This window comes from Megascapheus bottae, chromosome 23 (assembly GCF_031878675.1).
Source record: "Megascapheus bottae isolate mThoBot1 chromosome 23, mThoBot2.hap1, whole genome shotgun sequence".
In the NCBI taxonomy this organism is placed as follows: Eukaryota; Metazoa; Chordata; class Mammalia; order Rodentia; family Geomyidae; genus Megascapheus; species Megascapheus bottae.
This window is the reverse complement of record NC_143531.1, coordinates 9435941-9448179: the sequence shown is the minus strand read 5'-3', so window position 1 is coordinate 9448179 and position 12239 is coordinate 9435941. Positions and strand designations below refer to the sequence as shown.

Here is a 12239-nt window from a genome sequence, read left to right as displayed (position 1 = left end):
GATCCTAGAAGCATTTAATGCACATGATGGTTCTGTTCTGCTCCTTATCCGGCAGTGTGCTTAATCTCTGTAACACAAGCTTATCCAACCAGCTGACCCTGATAGGTAGAGGCCTTTCAATTGGTGTAGTCAACTTCCATGAGTTGGTACTTACGTACTGTGGCTAGAAGGGGGTTTCAAACACAAATATTAAACACACACACACACACACACACACACACACACACACACACACACGCACGCACAACTTCCAGTCTGGCTATGGTGGCTTATACCTGTAGTTCTTGTAACTAAACTGTCTGGGTTCTGAAGACTGTGATTCATAGCCAGCCCAGGCAGAAAAGTTCATGAGACTCTCATCTCTAATTAACCACCAAAAATCCAGAAGTGGAATTGTGGTTAAAATGGTAGAACAATGATATCTCTGGCCATAAAAGAAATGCAAATCAAAACAACTCTGAGATTCCATCTCATTCCAGTTAGAATGGCCACGATCAAGAAAACTAATAACAACAGATGCTGGCGGGGATGTGGCTAGGAGGGATCACTACTACACTGTTGGTGGGAGTGCAAACTCGTTCAACCACTATGGAAAGCAATATGGCAGTTCCTCAAAAGACTAAACATAGAGCTCCCCTATGACCCAGCAATTCCACTACTTGGCATTTACCCAATCATCCAGAAACTAGGACATACTAAATCTACTAGCACAATGATGTTCATTGCAGCACTATTTACCATAGCAAAGATATGGAACCAACCCAGATGCCCCTCAGTTGATGAGTGGATCAACAAGATGTGGTATTTATACACAATGGAATTCTATGCTGCTGTCAGAAAGAACAGCATCCCCCCATTTGTAAGGAAATGGAGAGACTTAGAAAAAAAATCTTAAGTGAAGTAAGCCAAACTCAAAGAAACATAGGCTCAGTAGTTTACCTCATTTGTCATAATTAGTAGAAACCTTGGGCTCTCCTAGCAGAGATTTACAATAGAGCAAAACCTAGATATATAAGGCCATATAGTATGAAGCTAAATGAAAGGACCTCCATGTTATAGAAATAAAAGCCATATAATGAATGATTGTTGTCCTTAATGTACTATGTTATCTCTCATCTCTTTTGCTATCCCTTGGGTATCTCATATTATTACAGTATTTTACCTTGTTATCTGATATATTGTATATATGTTTATTTGGTTATTTGAAATAGGATAGGGAAGGGGAAAAACAAGATGAGGGGCCGGGGTGGGGGGAGGGAAATGGGGACCAAACATGAGAAAGGGTATCAATGTTTGTGAAGTAATACACCTTCTATCTGGTGAATATAATGTAACCCTTCTATTAATTACAATAAAAATATATGAAAAAAGTGGTAGAGCACCACCAGGATTCAGTGGTTCATGTCTGCAATCCTAGTGACACTGGAAGCTGAGATCTGAAGATCGCAGTTCAAAGCCGGCCTAGGCAGGAAAGTCCATGAGACTCTTATCTTCAGTTAATTACCATAACTGTAGAAATGGCCCTGTGACTCAAAATGGTAGAACACTAGTCTTGAGCAAAAACAAGCTCAGTGACAAGCACCCAGGCCTTGAGTTCAAGCACGCATGCGCGCGCGCGCACACACACACACACACACACACACACACACACACACACACACACACACAAATTATACGTAAAGAGAGCATGTGGTCTGTTTAAATCCTAAAGCATACTGTATCCCAAAGGTCTATTATTTTCTCTGTGTGGTGAAAGTATAAGGTCTAGGTTGAGATTACTGTTTATCTTCTAGAGGGAAATTCATATACGTGTCTTTATCTGGGACTTTTTCCCCCCAAAATGCTTCGAGTTTGACAAATGTTGCATGTCTTTTCTCAGTTGGTTTCCTTTTTCTTTCCCTAATACTGAGGTAAATTTGATCCAGATTTTGTCCTTTGTGTTTTGAAACACACATGAAAATATTTGACCCATCTAATATTTAGTGAAATGTCAGATGATCTTTTCAATAAAAAGGATTGGGGGGAAGGAGGGGTTCAAGAGCTAAATTGCAGGAAGTTGATTTGCCAAATTTAACCACATTCAGATCTCAAATAGTTTAGTTAGGATGGCTGCAAAATGCAAATTTAATAAATACAAGATGGACCCATAATTTTGAAAAACATACCTCTTTTCCCATTTGCTATTTCATGGGAAAACACAAATGTTACACGATAGTGGACTGCTTCGCCTGTAAAGTTTTTTTTTTCCCCTTTCCTGTTATTTGTTTAGTTTGTAATTTAGGATAGTTTGAGGGAATATTTTTCAGTTTGCTCCATGGAACACAAACCTCTTAAGTGGTAGCACACACACACACACACACACACACACACACACACACACACTTTTATGGAAAGTACTCTCTGGGAATCTCTGCATATCACCATCTGGAAGGTGAAAAGGAATGGAAGACAATAAATAAGTTTATCTAGCCCAGTGTTGCCTGCTCTTCCAGTGCCTCTATTAATACTCATCAGTTGCATTGCCATAATTTTCAGTTATCTAATCTTTGAATATCTCTTTTTTCAAAAACAAAAGCAGTGTAATATAGTCCATAGTGTAACATAATATCAATATTACATATTATCAGACAGCCTGAACATGTAGGTTCAACCCTTAGTTTTGTTATTGACCTTCTGTGATCTCCAGCAATGACAACCTCTAATTGTCAATTTTATGGTCTCTAAAATAAGTATGATACTAGAACATCAATTACACAGGGTTACTGGGAAAATTTAAAAGCACAACTTATTTTGATCTATTTTGTTTATTTATTTATTTATCTATTTATTTTGTTAGTTATAGGGCTTGAACTCAAGTCCTCGGTGCTGTCCCTGAGCTCTTTTGCTCAAGGCTAGTGCCCTACCACCTTGAGTCACAGTTCCATTTCCAGTTTCCTGGTGGTTAATTGGAGATAAGAGTCTCATGAACTCTCCAGCTCTAGCTGAATTGGAATCAGGATCCTCAGATCTCAACCTCCTGAGTAGCTAGGATTACGAGTGTGAGCCATTGGTACTCAGCTAAATTAATTTTTTATATTGCCTTTAAATAGTTATATAAAGGAGTTTCCCAACATGTTGATTTATGAATACAGGATAACCAGAACATAAAGTTATGAAACTAATATAATGATCTGTGGATTTTGTACTATTAGAGATGGCTTCAATATTTATGTCTAGGCTACCCACAAATATGGAAGTCATTAAGAACTTCCCTCACTTGGTAGTCATTTGTAATGTATTTGGAAAAAAAGAAGTGTCCCCCAAGATAAGAGGCAAAGTCTCAGTTTTCCCGAACCTTCTAGAGCCACCAGATTTTGGAATAAGGATGAAATGAATTTTGAAGTTATCCATGAAATACACAAAGTAGCAGGCAGCAGACAATTCGTTAGCAAAGGAAGGCCACGTGGGGTGCAAGGAAAGTGGGTGAGAGAAGCAGAGGACTTCATAGGTGGTCTACATGCACAGTATTTCTGTCTCTTCATTGGGCTAGTCACCTGGATACATGGTTGTTTAGCAACTTCCCAATTGCCCTGTTTTGATAACTATCACTGCCTCCAGGCCATGAGTCTGGCTAAGCGCTGAGCCTCATACAGAGACTTCTGTGCTTCCTCATCTGTGTTTAGGTATTTATTCCATCCACTGATTTACAAAAACCAAGCATTTTCTATTGCCAGATCTAATGTGCTTAGGGAAATTATCTCATTTAACATCTACACTGGAAGGATTATAGGAAGAACGGAGAAGTCTTCATTCATGAAAAATTGGATCTGTTTCTTGGTGTTCCAGTAATCTGTTAACCTTATTTCCTGGTTCTGTCTCAAAAAATGCAATCAGCTTTGTTACAGATACCTATGTGCCTGTGTGCGTGTGCGCGCACACACACACACACACACACACACACACACACACATCCAAATTTCCTTACTACCCTTCAGTCTTGCCATTCAAATGCAATGATTTTGCATTGTTAGTGCGTCTCCCAATTTTCACATCTGCTATCTTCTCCAAATTTAATGTATAACATTAAAGTCTATAGAAGTCCATCTCATTTGGATGCAAGCTCCAGAGATAAGTACCCTGCTTTTCTCATCTTCCTGGTCTCTCTCTCTCTCTCCCTCTCTCCTTGTTTATTTGATTTGATTTGTTTATTTCAGCTTTTCTACTGCTTTGGTTCATTCATGTTTTTCTTTTCTCTTCCACCCAGCATTTTCCCCCAAACAAACGACTGCCTCAGCTTCACTAATCCACCAATGCCACCAAATAGCTAAGCCAACCTTGAATTGAGGAATCACTCCCAACACCCAACCCCAGCATCTGACTTCTGCAAAGGGCGGAGTTGGAATGTTTACGTAATAGGGGTGAAAAAGAATGAAAACACAGCTCATTTTGCAAGAGACCTGACAAAACCATGCAATTTAAGGAGACTCAAGTTAGAGAGGGAGAGAGAGACACAACACACACACACACACACACACACACACACACACACACACAGAGAGAGAGAGAGAGAGAGAGAGAGAGAGAGAAGAGAGAGAGAGAGAGAGAGAGAGAGAGAGAGAGAGAGAGAGAAGTATAAACACAACAGGAAGAATCCATAGACTTCGTGGCAAAGGTTGAATTTTTTTTCTCCTGTGAGCACACCTCTTAACCAAACCAAATGCTTCTCTAAGAAAACAGCTAACAGCTTTTTTTCTTGGCAAAAGAAGAGAGTGAGGGAGAGAGAGAGTAAGAGAGAAGAAAGAAAAACAGAGAGGGAAGAGAGAGAGTGGATAGAGCTAGAGAAGAGGAAGAGAGAGAGAGAGAGAGAGAGAGAGAGAGAGAGAGAGAGAGAGAGAGAGAGAGAGAGAGAGAGAGAGAGAGAGAGAGAGAGAGAGAGAGAGAGAGAGAGGGAGGGAGGGAGGGATCCTCCCATTGGCTGATAAGCGAGAAGGGAAGCCCAGTTTGAAGTTTAACTCGCTGGCCGGGAGGGCAGGGACAGGAGTAGGTTGTTGATAAAGGGGAGCTTGCACAGCATTCTGCCCAGTGGCTGCTGCCCTGCACCTCCGCTGCTTCTGGAGACTCAGCGCCCCCTCCCCACCCCCACCTCTCAGCCTTTCTCCTTGAGTGGCTGGTGGGAAGGAGAACGGACTAGAAAAGCAGCCAGAGGGCGAGGTGTGGGAAAAGCAGACAGGCTGCCAAAGCAGAGATTCCTTCCAATAGAGGAGAGAGAGAGAGAGAGGGAGAGAGGGAGAGAGAGGGAGAGAGAGGGAGAGGGGGGACGCCTGCTGCTGACGTGGGTTAGTTACATTTAACATCTTTTTTAAATTAATTTGGTTTTTTTTTAATGTGCCCCATTTGCCTGGGGAACCAAAAATGAACTTTGCAGAGGAAGAGAGTCCTAAGCGTTACTGCATAAAAGCCACCCATGTGGCCATCATCTGCGCGGTGGTGGTGGCGGTGGGACTGATAGTGGGACTTTCCGTGGGCTTAACCAGATCGTGTGACTCCAGCCAGGGCGCCGCCAGCCCGGCTCCATCTCCCCACCCTCCCACCGCCAGCCCTTCCCCTCCGGAGCCCCCTCCCCAGGACCAGGGCGCCTGTCCCGCCAGCCTTGATGACAATGGCGACTGGACCAACTTCAGGCTGCCGGACTGGGTGAACCCCGAGCACTACGACCTGGAGGTGAGGCCGCTGTTGGAGGAGGACAGGTACACGGGCCGCGTGGACATCTCCGTGCGCCTAGGCAATCGCACCAAGCACCTGTGGCTGCACCTCCGCGAGACGCGGATCACGCGGCTCCCCGAGCTCAGGAGCCCCACGGGGGAGCAGGTGCCCGTGCAGAGATGCTTCCTCTACACCAAGCAGGAGTACGTGGTGGTGGAGGCGGCGCAGGAGCTGGGGCCCACGAGCGCCCTCGGCCCCTACTACGTCCTCACCCTGGAGTTCGCCGGCTGGCTGAATGGATCCCTGGTGGGCTTCTACCGGACCACCTACACGGAAAACGGGGAAACCAGGTGAGAGGGGGCGGCCCGGAGAGCCGCATCTACCTGCACACACGCCTGCCCTGGGGTCCTGTGCACAGCTCAGCAGGAGAGCTCAGGGCGCCGCGAGAAAAGTTCATGGTGAGGGGGAAAAAGAAACTTTCTTCCCTTCCCTTCCCTTCCCTTCCCTTCCCTTCCCTTCCCTTCCCTTTCTCCTTCCTTCCTTCCTTCCTTCCTTCCTTCCTTCCTTCCTTCCTTCCTTCCTTCCTTCCTTCCTTCCTTCCTTCCTTCCTTCCTTCCTTCCTTCCTCCGTCTCTCCTTTAACTGTCCACCCTTCTGTGGGTCGTTGGAGGTAAGACTCTCTCTGATTTGTCTGTCTGCCCAAGCCGGCTTTGAACTGGAATCCTCAGATCTCAGCCTTCTGAGTAGTTAGGATTCCAGTTGTGTGAACTATTGGTGCCTGGCCAAGACTAGACTTTAAGGAAATCTTCCCTGAGCCCACGATATTATCAGTGACAATATGGGGATAAATGTTGGTGTTGGAGAGTAAATAAGTAAATGCATATAAATGTATGCCATATATACCCATATACACACATATATTGCACTTAATTACAGCGTGTATATATCCATACATATACATTTAGGTTTAATATTTATATTTCATTTATGCTTCATCTATATCTATCTATCTATCTATCTATCTATCTATCTATCTATCTATCTATCTATCTATCTATCTATCATGCTAGCTCACATATACATGAGTCAATGACTATTACCAGAACTGGGGTAAAGGCATAAGGTCTCTTACTGAACTCACAAAAAGCTTTAGACTTAGAAATGGTCCTTGACTTGGGAGATAACTACTCTCCACCTGAGCTGTCCCTGCACTTTCAACTGCTCTGCGCTCTGTCTGCTTGGATTAAGAAGAGGTCAGTGATTAAGAAAGCTTAGTGTCACAGGTCAGAAATGTGAGTCTGGCAGTCAGCCTGTTACACATCCTTTTCCTCTCTTGCTTGAAACATGTTGCAGAGCAAAGCAAACCTCTTGGTTAAAATTCCTCTTAGTGATTGTGAGGAAGAACCAGAGAGTAAAAAAAAATCCTCCAGTAGCCCGCCATGACTGCCCAGTACACTAATTTGAGCAGACATTCATAGTAATTCATAAAAACTATCTGGCAGGATCATGTATCTATCAATCCTAAATCATACTGTTGCTAGCAATGAAATAAGTTTATTATTTCTACCGTTCTATTTTAAAATAACATTATGGGAAACCTAATTTTTACTCAAAATTTCACAACCCAGTAGTAAGCCTAGTTAACATGTTCACGGTAATAGTTTTCTGAGCAATCAGCATTATTAGTGCACTCGATTTGCTTATCTATGTGACTTTTAAGTGTGATAGATCAGAAACATGTCTTGCATTTTAAACTATTTACAAGAATCTTATTTTAAAAATTGTGTAATAGTGAGGTGCTTGTGACTCATGTCTGTAATCCTGGCTACTCATGAGGCTGAGATCTGTGGATCATGGTTCAAAGTCAGCCTTGACACTTTTATCTCCAACTAACCGCCAAAACATCCACAAGTGAAGCCATGGCTCAAGTGGTGGAACTCTAGCCTTGAGTCCAAAAGTTCAGGGACAATGCCCAGACCTTGAATTTAAGTCCCAGGACTACTGAGTACACACGAATGTGCATGCATGTATACACACACACGCAATTCTGTGTGATATCCTCTAATTCTCTGTTATTGGGTATGTAAGTTACTTCTAGTATTTTACCATAAAGAATCCAGAACACAATTAAATGTTCATCTATATGTGTGTATTTGTTCATTTTCTTGGGTTAGAATATTATCCTTAAAATATGATTGCTGGGCCAAATATGTAAAATACCAAAGAACTTGAAATATTTCATTTATTCATGATATTAATAAAAAATAGTTCAGAAAATCATCCATGTATTCATCATCCAAAGATAGCCTTTCTTGGCCAGGAATTTGGCCTAGTGGTTAAAGTGCTTGCCTAGCATTCACGAAGACCCGGGTTCGATTCCTTGGTACCAGATATATAGAAAAAGCCTGAAGTGGTGCTGAGGCTCAAGTAGTAGAGTTCTAGCCTTGAGAAAGTCCAAGGACAGTGCTCAGGCCCTGAGCCCAAGCCCAGGACTGGCAAAAAAAAAAAGATAGCCTTTCTTAATGGTTTGGTAAATCCCTTTGTATGTATTTAATTTTTGGACACGCGTAAATATGCCATTATGCTGTGTTAGGTAGTATGTGTACCATAGGTTTCCAATATCACACTGATTGTTAAACATTTTTGATACCCTTCCATTGAATATATGGTAAGTTATTGTGTAATTCTAATGGAATTAATACAGTTTTGCATCATATGTTTTTTTATGTGTGTGTGGGTCCTGGAACTTGAACTCAGAACCTGTGTCTTGTTATTAAGCTCTTATTTACTCAAAGCTAGAATGATACAACTTGAACCACAATTCAACTTCTGGCTTTTTAGTGGCTAGTTAGCCATTTCTAGGTGAATTTCTTTTTTTATATTATCAATTCACTTTACTGTTATTATAGAGGTGATATGCGCAGGGGTTAAATTTATAAGCATCAGGTAATATGAACATTTCCTTTCCTACAGTGTCATTCATCAATTCCCCAATTCTCTTCTACTCCCTCCCTCCCATCTCCACCTGCGAGTTGCATAGTTCATTGTCATCAATATCCAGTGAGCTCTACTACTGTACTTTTCCCCTCCTTTCCATCTGTGCCCTCCCCCACCTTCCTACAGATACGCATGTGAATATACTGTACATAAGGTAAAGAATACAGAATCATCAGCAAAGAAAAAAGCAAAATAGAGTCCTTTGTTTCCATATCTTTGGAGTTTGTTTCAGTATGTATATTATTTTATATACATATAAAGGGGTGCTTGGGTATTTTATCTTTGTGATTTTCTCTCTGGGTGAATTTGTTTGTACAATATGTGTTATACATATGTATACAAGAAGGTGTGTGTGTGTGTGTGTGTGTGTGTGTCTCTATACTGACCTTCAAGTAATATCTCTCATATTCTATTTACTTTTTCTGTTAGCCCTACCTCAGCATAGTGATTTTTCTATACTGTGTGCCAATTTCAGAGAACAAAAGACATTCTATTCTGAAGAACATTCATCTTGGAGGGATTCTGAAAATTCATTAATGTGAAGTGAAAATGAGTCAAATGGTTTTTTATCACCAAAATTTTTTAAACTATTTCATAGGTTGTAAAGACAATGGCAAATTTAACAAATCAGTTATTAAATGAAGTAAAATTTTTACATACTACAGGAAAGGCCTGAATTATGGAACAAATTTCCATTCATACACTTCTGTTACCTAATTTGTAACTTTCAGACATGTCCTATACTCAAATATATGATACTCACCCTGACTTCTTGGGTTACTTTTCTATATCAGTTAATTCTATCCCCAGAAATACTTATATTTGAGAGCTGCTACTGTGAAAAATCAGCTTACTTAAATTTTGGTTGACAAATACAAAATGGTAGCAAGACTGAGAGGAAGCCAGTACTCAGCTGCATTGTCAGTGAGGGCCGGACATCCTGAGTTGACTGGTTTCCAGTGGAAGTGGACACAGGCCTGGTTACTGGAGTTGGTCAGTGTCCATGGGTCAGAGCTTTCACATTGCACAGGATGTTTGCAGGACTGTGTTACACATGGCTTTGGAGCTGGTCCAGCATTTTCTCAACAACCCCATTTAGGCTAAATGGAATACTTGTTTTTCTTATGAAATATTTCAAGCACATGAGAAAAGTGTATTATGGTTTTTTTCATCTAATACTATAATTAGCCTTTTGACAATGCAGTCTGGGGGAGGGGTGGGTAAGGGGGGTCTCATCCACCCAATCTAGAAAAGGCTGCCATGGTGAGGTCACAGGATAGCCCTACTGTGAGTTTCAGTATATTTGATGTCCCTGACAGTTCTAAATGTTAACATACTAACACACATTTGTAAGTTCAGATTCCAAATACATGTTCTTAGTTATTTGACAGATTAAATGGTGCAGATTCATGGGGCATCTTTTTTTTTTTGCTGTTGTTTGTTTGGCCAGTCATGGGGCTTGAACTCAGGGGCGTTGGTAGTGTCCCTGAGCTTCTTTGGTTCAAGACTAACACTCTACCATTTTAGGCACAGAGCCACTTCTGGTTTTCTGTTTAATATGGTACTGAAGAATCAAACCCAGGGCTTCATGCATGCTGAGTAAATATTCTACTATTAAACTACATCCCCAGCTCTGTGCAATATTGTGATATATGTATACACTGTGTCACATTCACGTCAGAGTGTATCTATATCTTTGAACTTTGTGGGGATGACATTCAAAGTCTTTTCCAGATTTTTTTGAAATCTACAGTCTATGTAATCACCTTATTGTGCAATAGGATACCAGATCTTGCTCTTATCTAACTGTAACTTTGGTCTCACAGACAAAACTTTCCTCATCCTTTCTTCCTTCCTTCCCACTCCACTCTAATAACTACTCTTCCACTCTCAACTTCTCCGAAACCAACTTTTTCAGATTCCATATCAGTGAGCTCATACAGTATATGACAGTGTTTCTCATGCCTTAGCATAGCGACAATCTCCACTCCACTTCCGTTGAGATTGGTACAGATAAACAAGACTTTTATCCTTCAGTTGGCTGAATAGTATTGTATAGGTATGCCCCAGTTTCTTCATCAGATGATACACAATCAGGTGCATTTTAATTTTGCTTCACTTTGTTTTTTGGTTATTGTAAATAGTGCTGCCATTGATGATCATAAAAGTGCAGGTGTCTCACTAGTTTAACATCCAAAATGTTTATTTTCTGACCTTTCTGCCCCAATACAGAATTTAATTTGGGAGCTGAGTGTTAGGTCGTTTGAGTTATCAATGTGAAAGAAACATGGCTACATTTAGTAGTATAACCAACATTCCCTGTATTTTCGCAACCAAACCAGTCAGATTAAATTTCACAAAAGGAGAAACAACAAATCCGGGGCTCTTTTCCTCAGGACTGAGAGTTAAAGAAAGAATGGAAAAAGGAAGTGGATCCAGTTTAATTTCTTAGCAGTAATAAGTGATCATGCCGGGGGCAGGTTCATCGAGGAGAGATCTTGAGACATCTTGAATCACTTCCCCTTTCTAACACATTCCTTCTTAGTCACAAGTGTATGAGTGTCTGAGAAAGAAAAGTTAACAGTTCACAAGAATTGTGACCTTTCAGATATGTCCCTCATCCCGTAGTCTTTCTCCTACTCTTTCTTCCCCTTCCCCCCAAATCTCCCTCCATATCTCCAAAGTGCATATTTTCTCTCAAGTAGCCACTTCTTCACAATGTTATTGTCACATACAATTTCCCAGAGATATTAGTAGATCTGGACTGCTGGATGCCAGTGGCTCAATAGGCTGGGATCTGAGGATGGAGGTTCAAAGCCAGCCTAGCCAGGAAAATGTGTGAAACTCTTATCTCTAATCACCAAAAAAGCTCTAAGTGAAGTGTGACTCAAATAGTAGAAGGCTAGCCTTGAGCAACAAAGCTCAGGGACAGTGCCCAGGACCTGAGTTCAAGCCCAGAACTGGTAGAATGAGAAAGAGGGCTTGTATGGGGGCTAATACAGTGTGCAGTTTACTATCTGTGACTCTAGAAGCTTCTAACAATGTTCCTGAGAAGAGCTATGTAAGCACTCAAATATGATTAAAGGAATATAGGCAAACATTCTCACATAGGCTTTCTTAGTCCCATATACTTTGTCCATGCTAGGACATAGTGCATTTTTAAGACCCCTATTCCATAAGTAGTACATCAGCTTTCACCAACACCATTACCCTATTTTCGCTTTGTCATAGTGGAAAATTACCCTTTATTCCCTCTTCCCATCCCTTTGGAAGGGAAAAATTTGTCACGTCTTTTTTTGGTGTTGGAATGCATGCTTTTGGGACCAAGAATTATTGGAATGGACAGGAAGTACAAGAATTTAAAAAGAACAAGATACCTCTAATTTGGATTTTTTTTGGATGCTCTTCGCAACACTGGCAAGGTTTAAATTGAATTTTGACATTATTATGATGAGATTTCAATAGACAGAAGCTAGTGCAAAGGTAAAAGCAAGCAGAAAAGATCCAGATAATCATAATAGGACAAGAACATTAATTATAGGAAAAAATGAAGGTTATATG

The 12239-nt window shown here is 41.1% G+C and overlaps 1 protein-coding gene across 1 annotated transcript in view; it reads left to right on the top strand.

Annotated features, from left to right (window-relative positions):
- Positions 1-5272: 5272 nt before the first annotated feature.
- Enpep (glutamyl aminopeptidase) overlaps positions 5273-12239 on the top strand; it is a 76659-nt gene continuing 69692 nt past the window's right edge. The window contains exon 1 of the mRNA XM_090356681.1: positions 5273-6032. Within this exon, the coding sequence (XP_090212807.1) occupies positions 5392-6032 (641 nt within the window). The 5' untranslated portion in view covers positions 5273-5391. The remainder of the gene's footprint in view (positions 6033-12239) is intronic.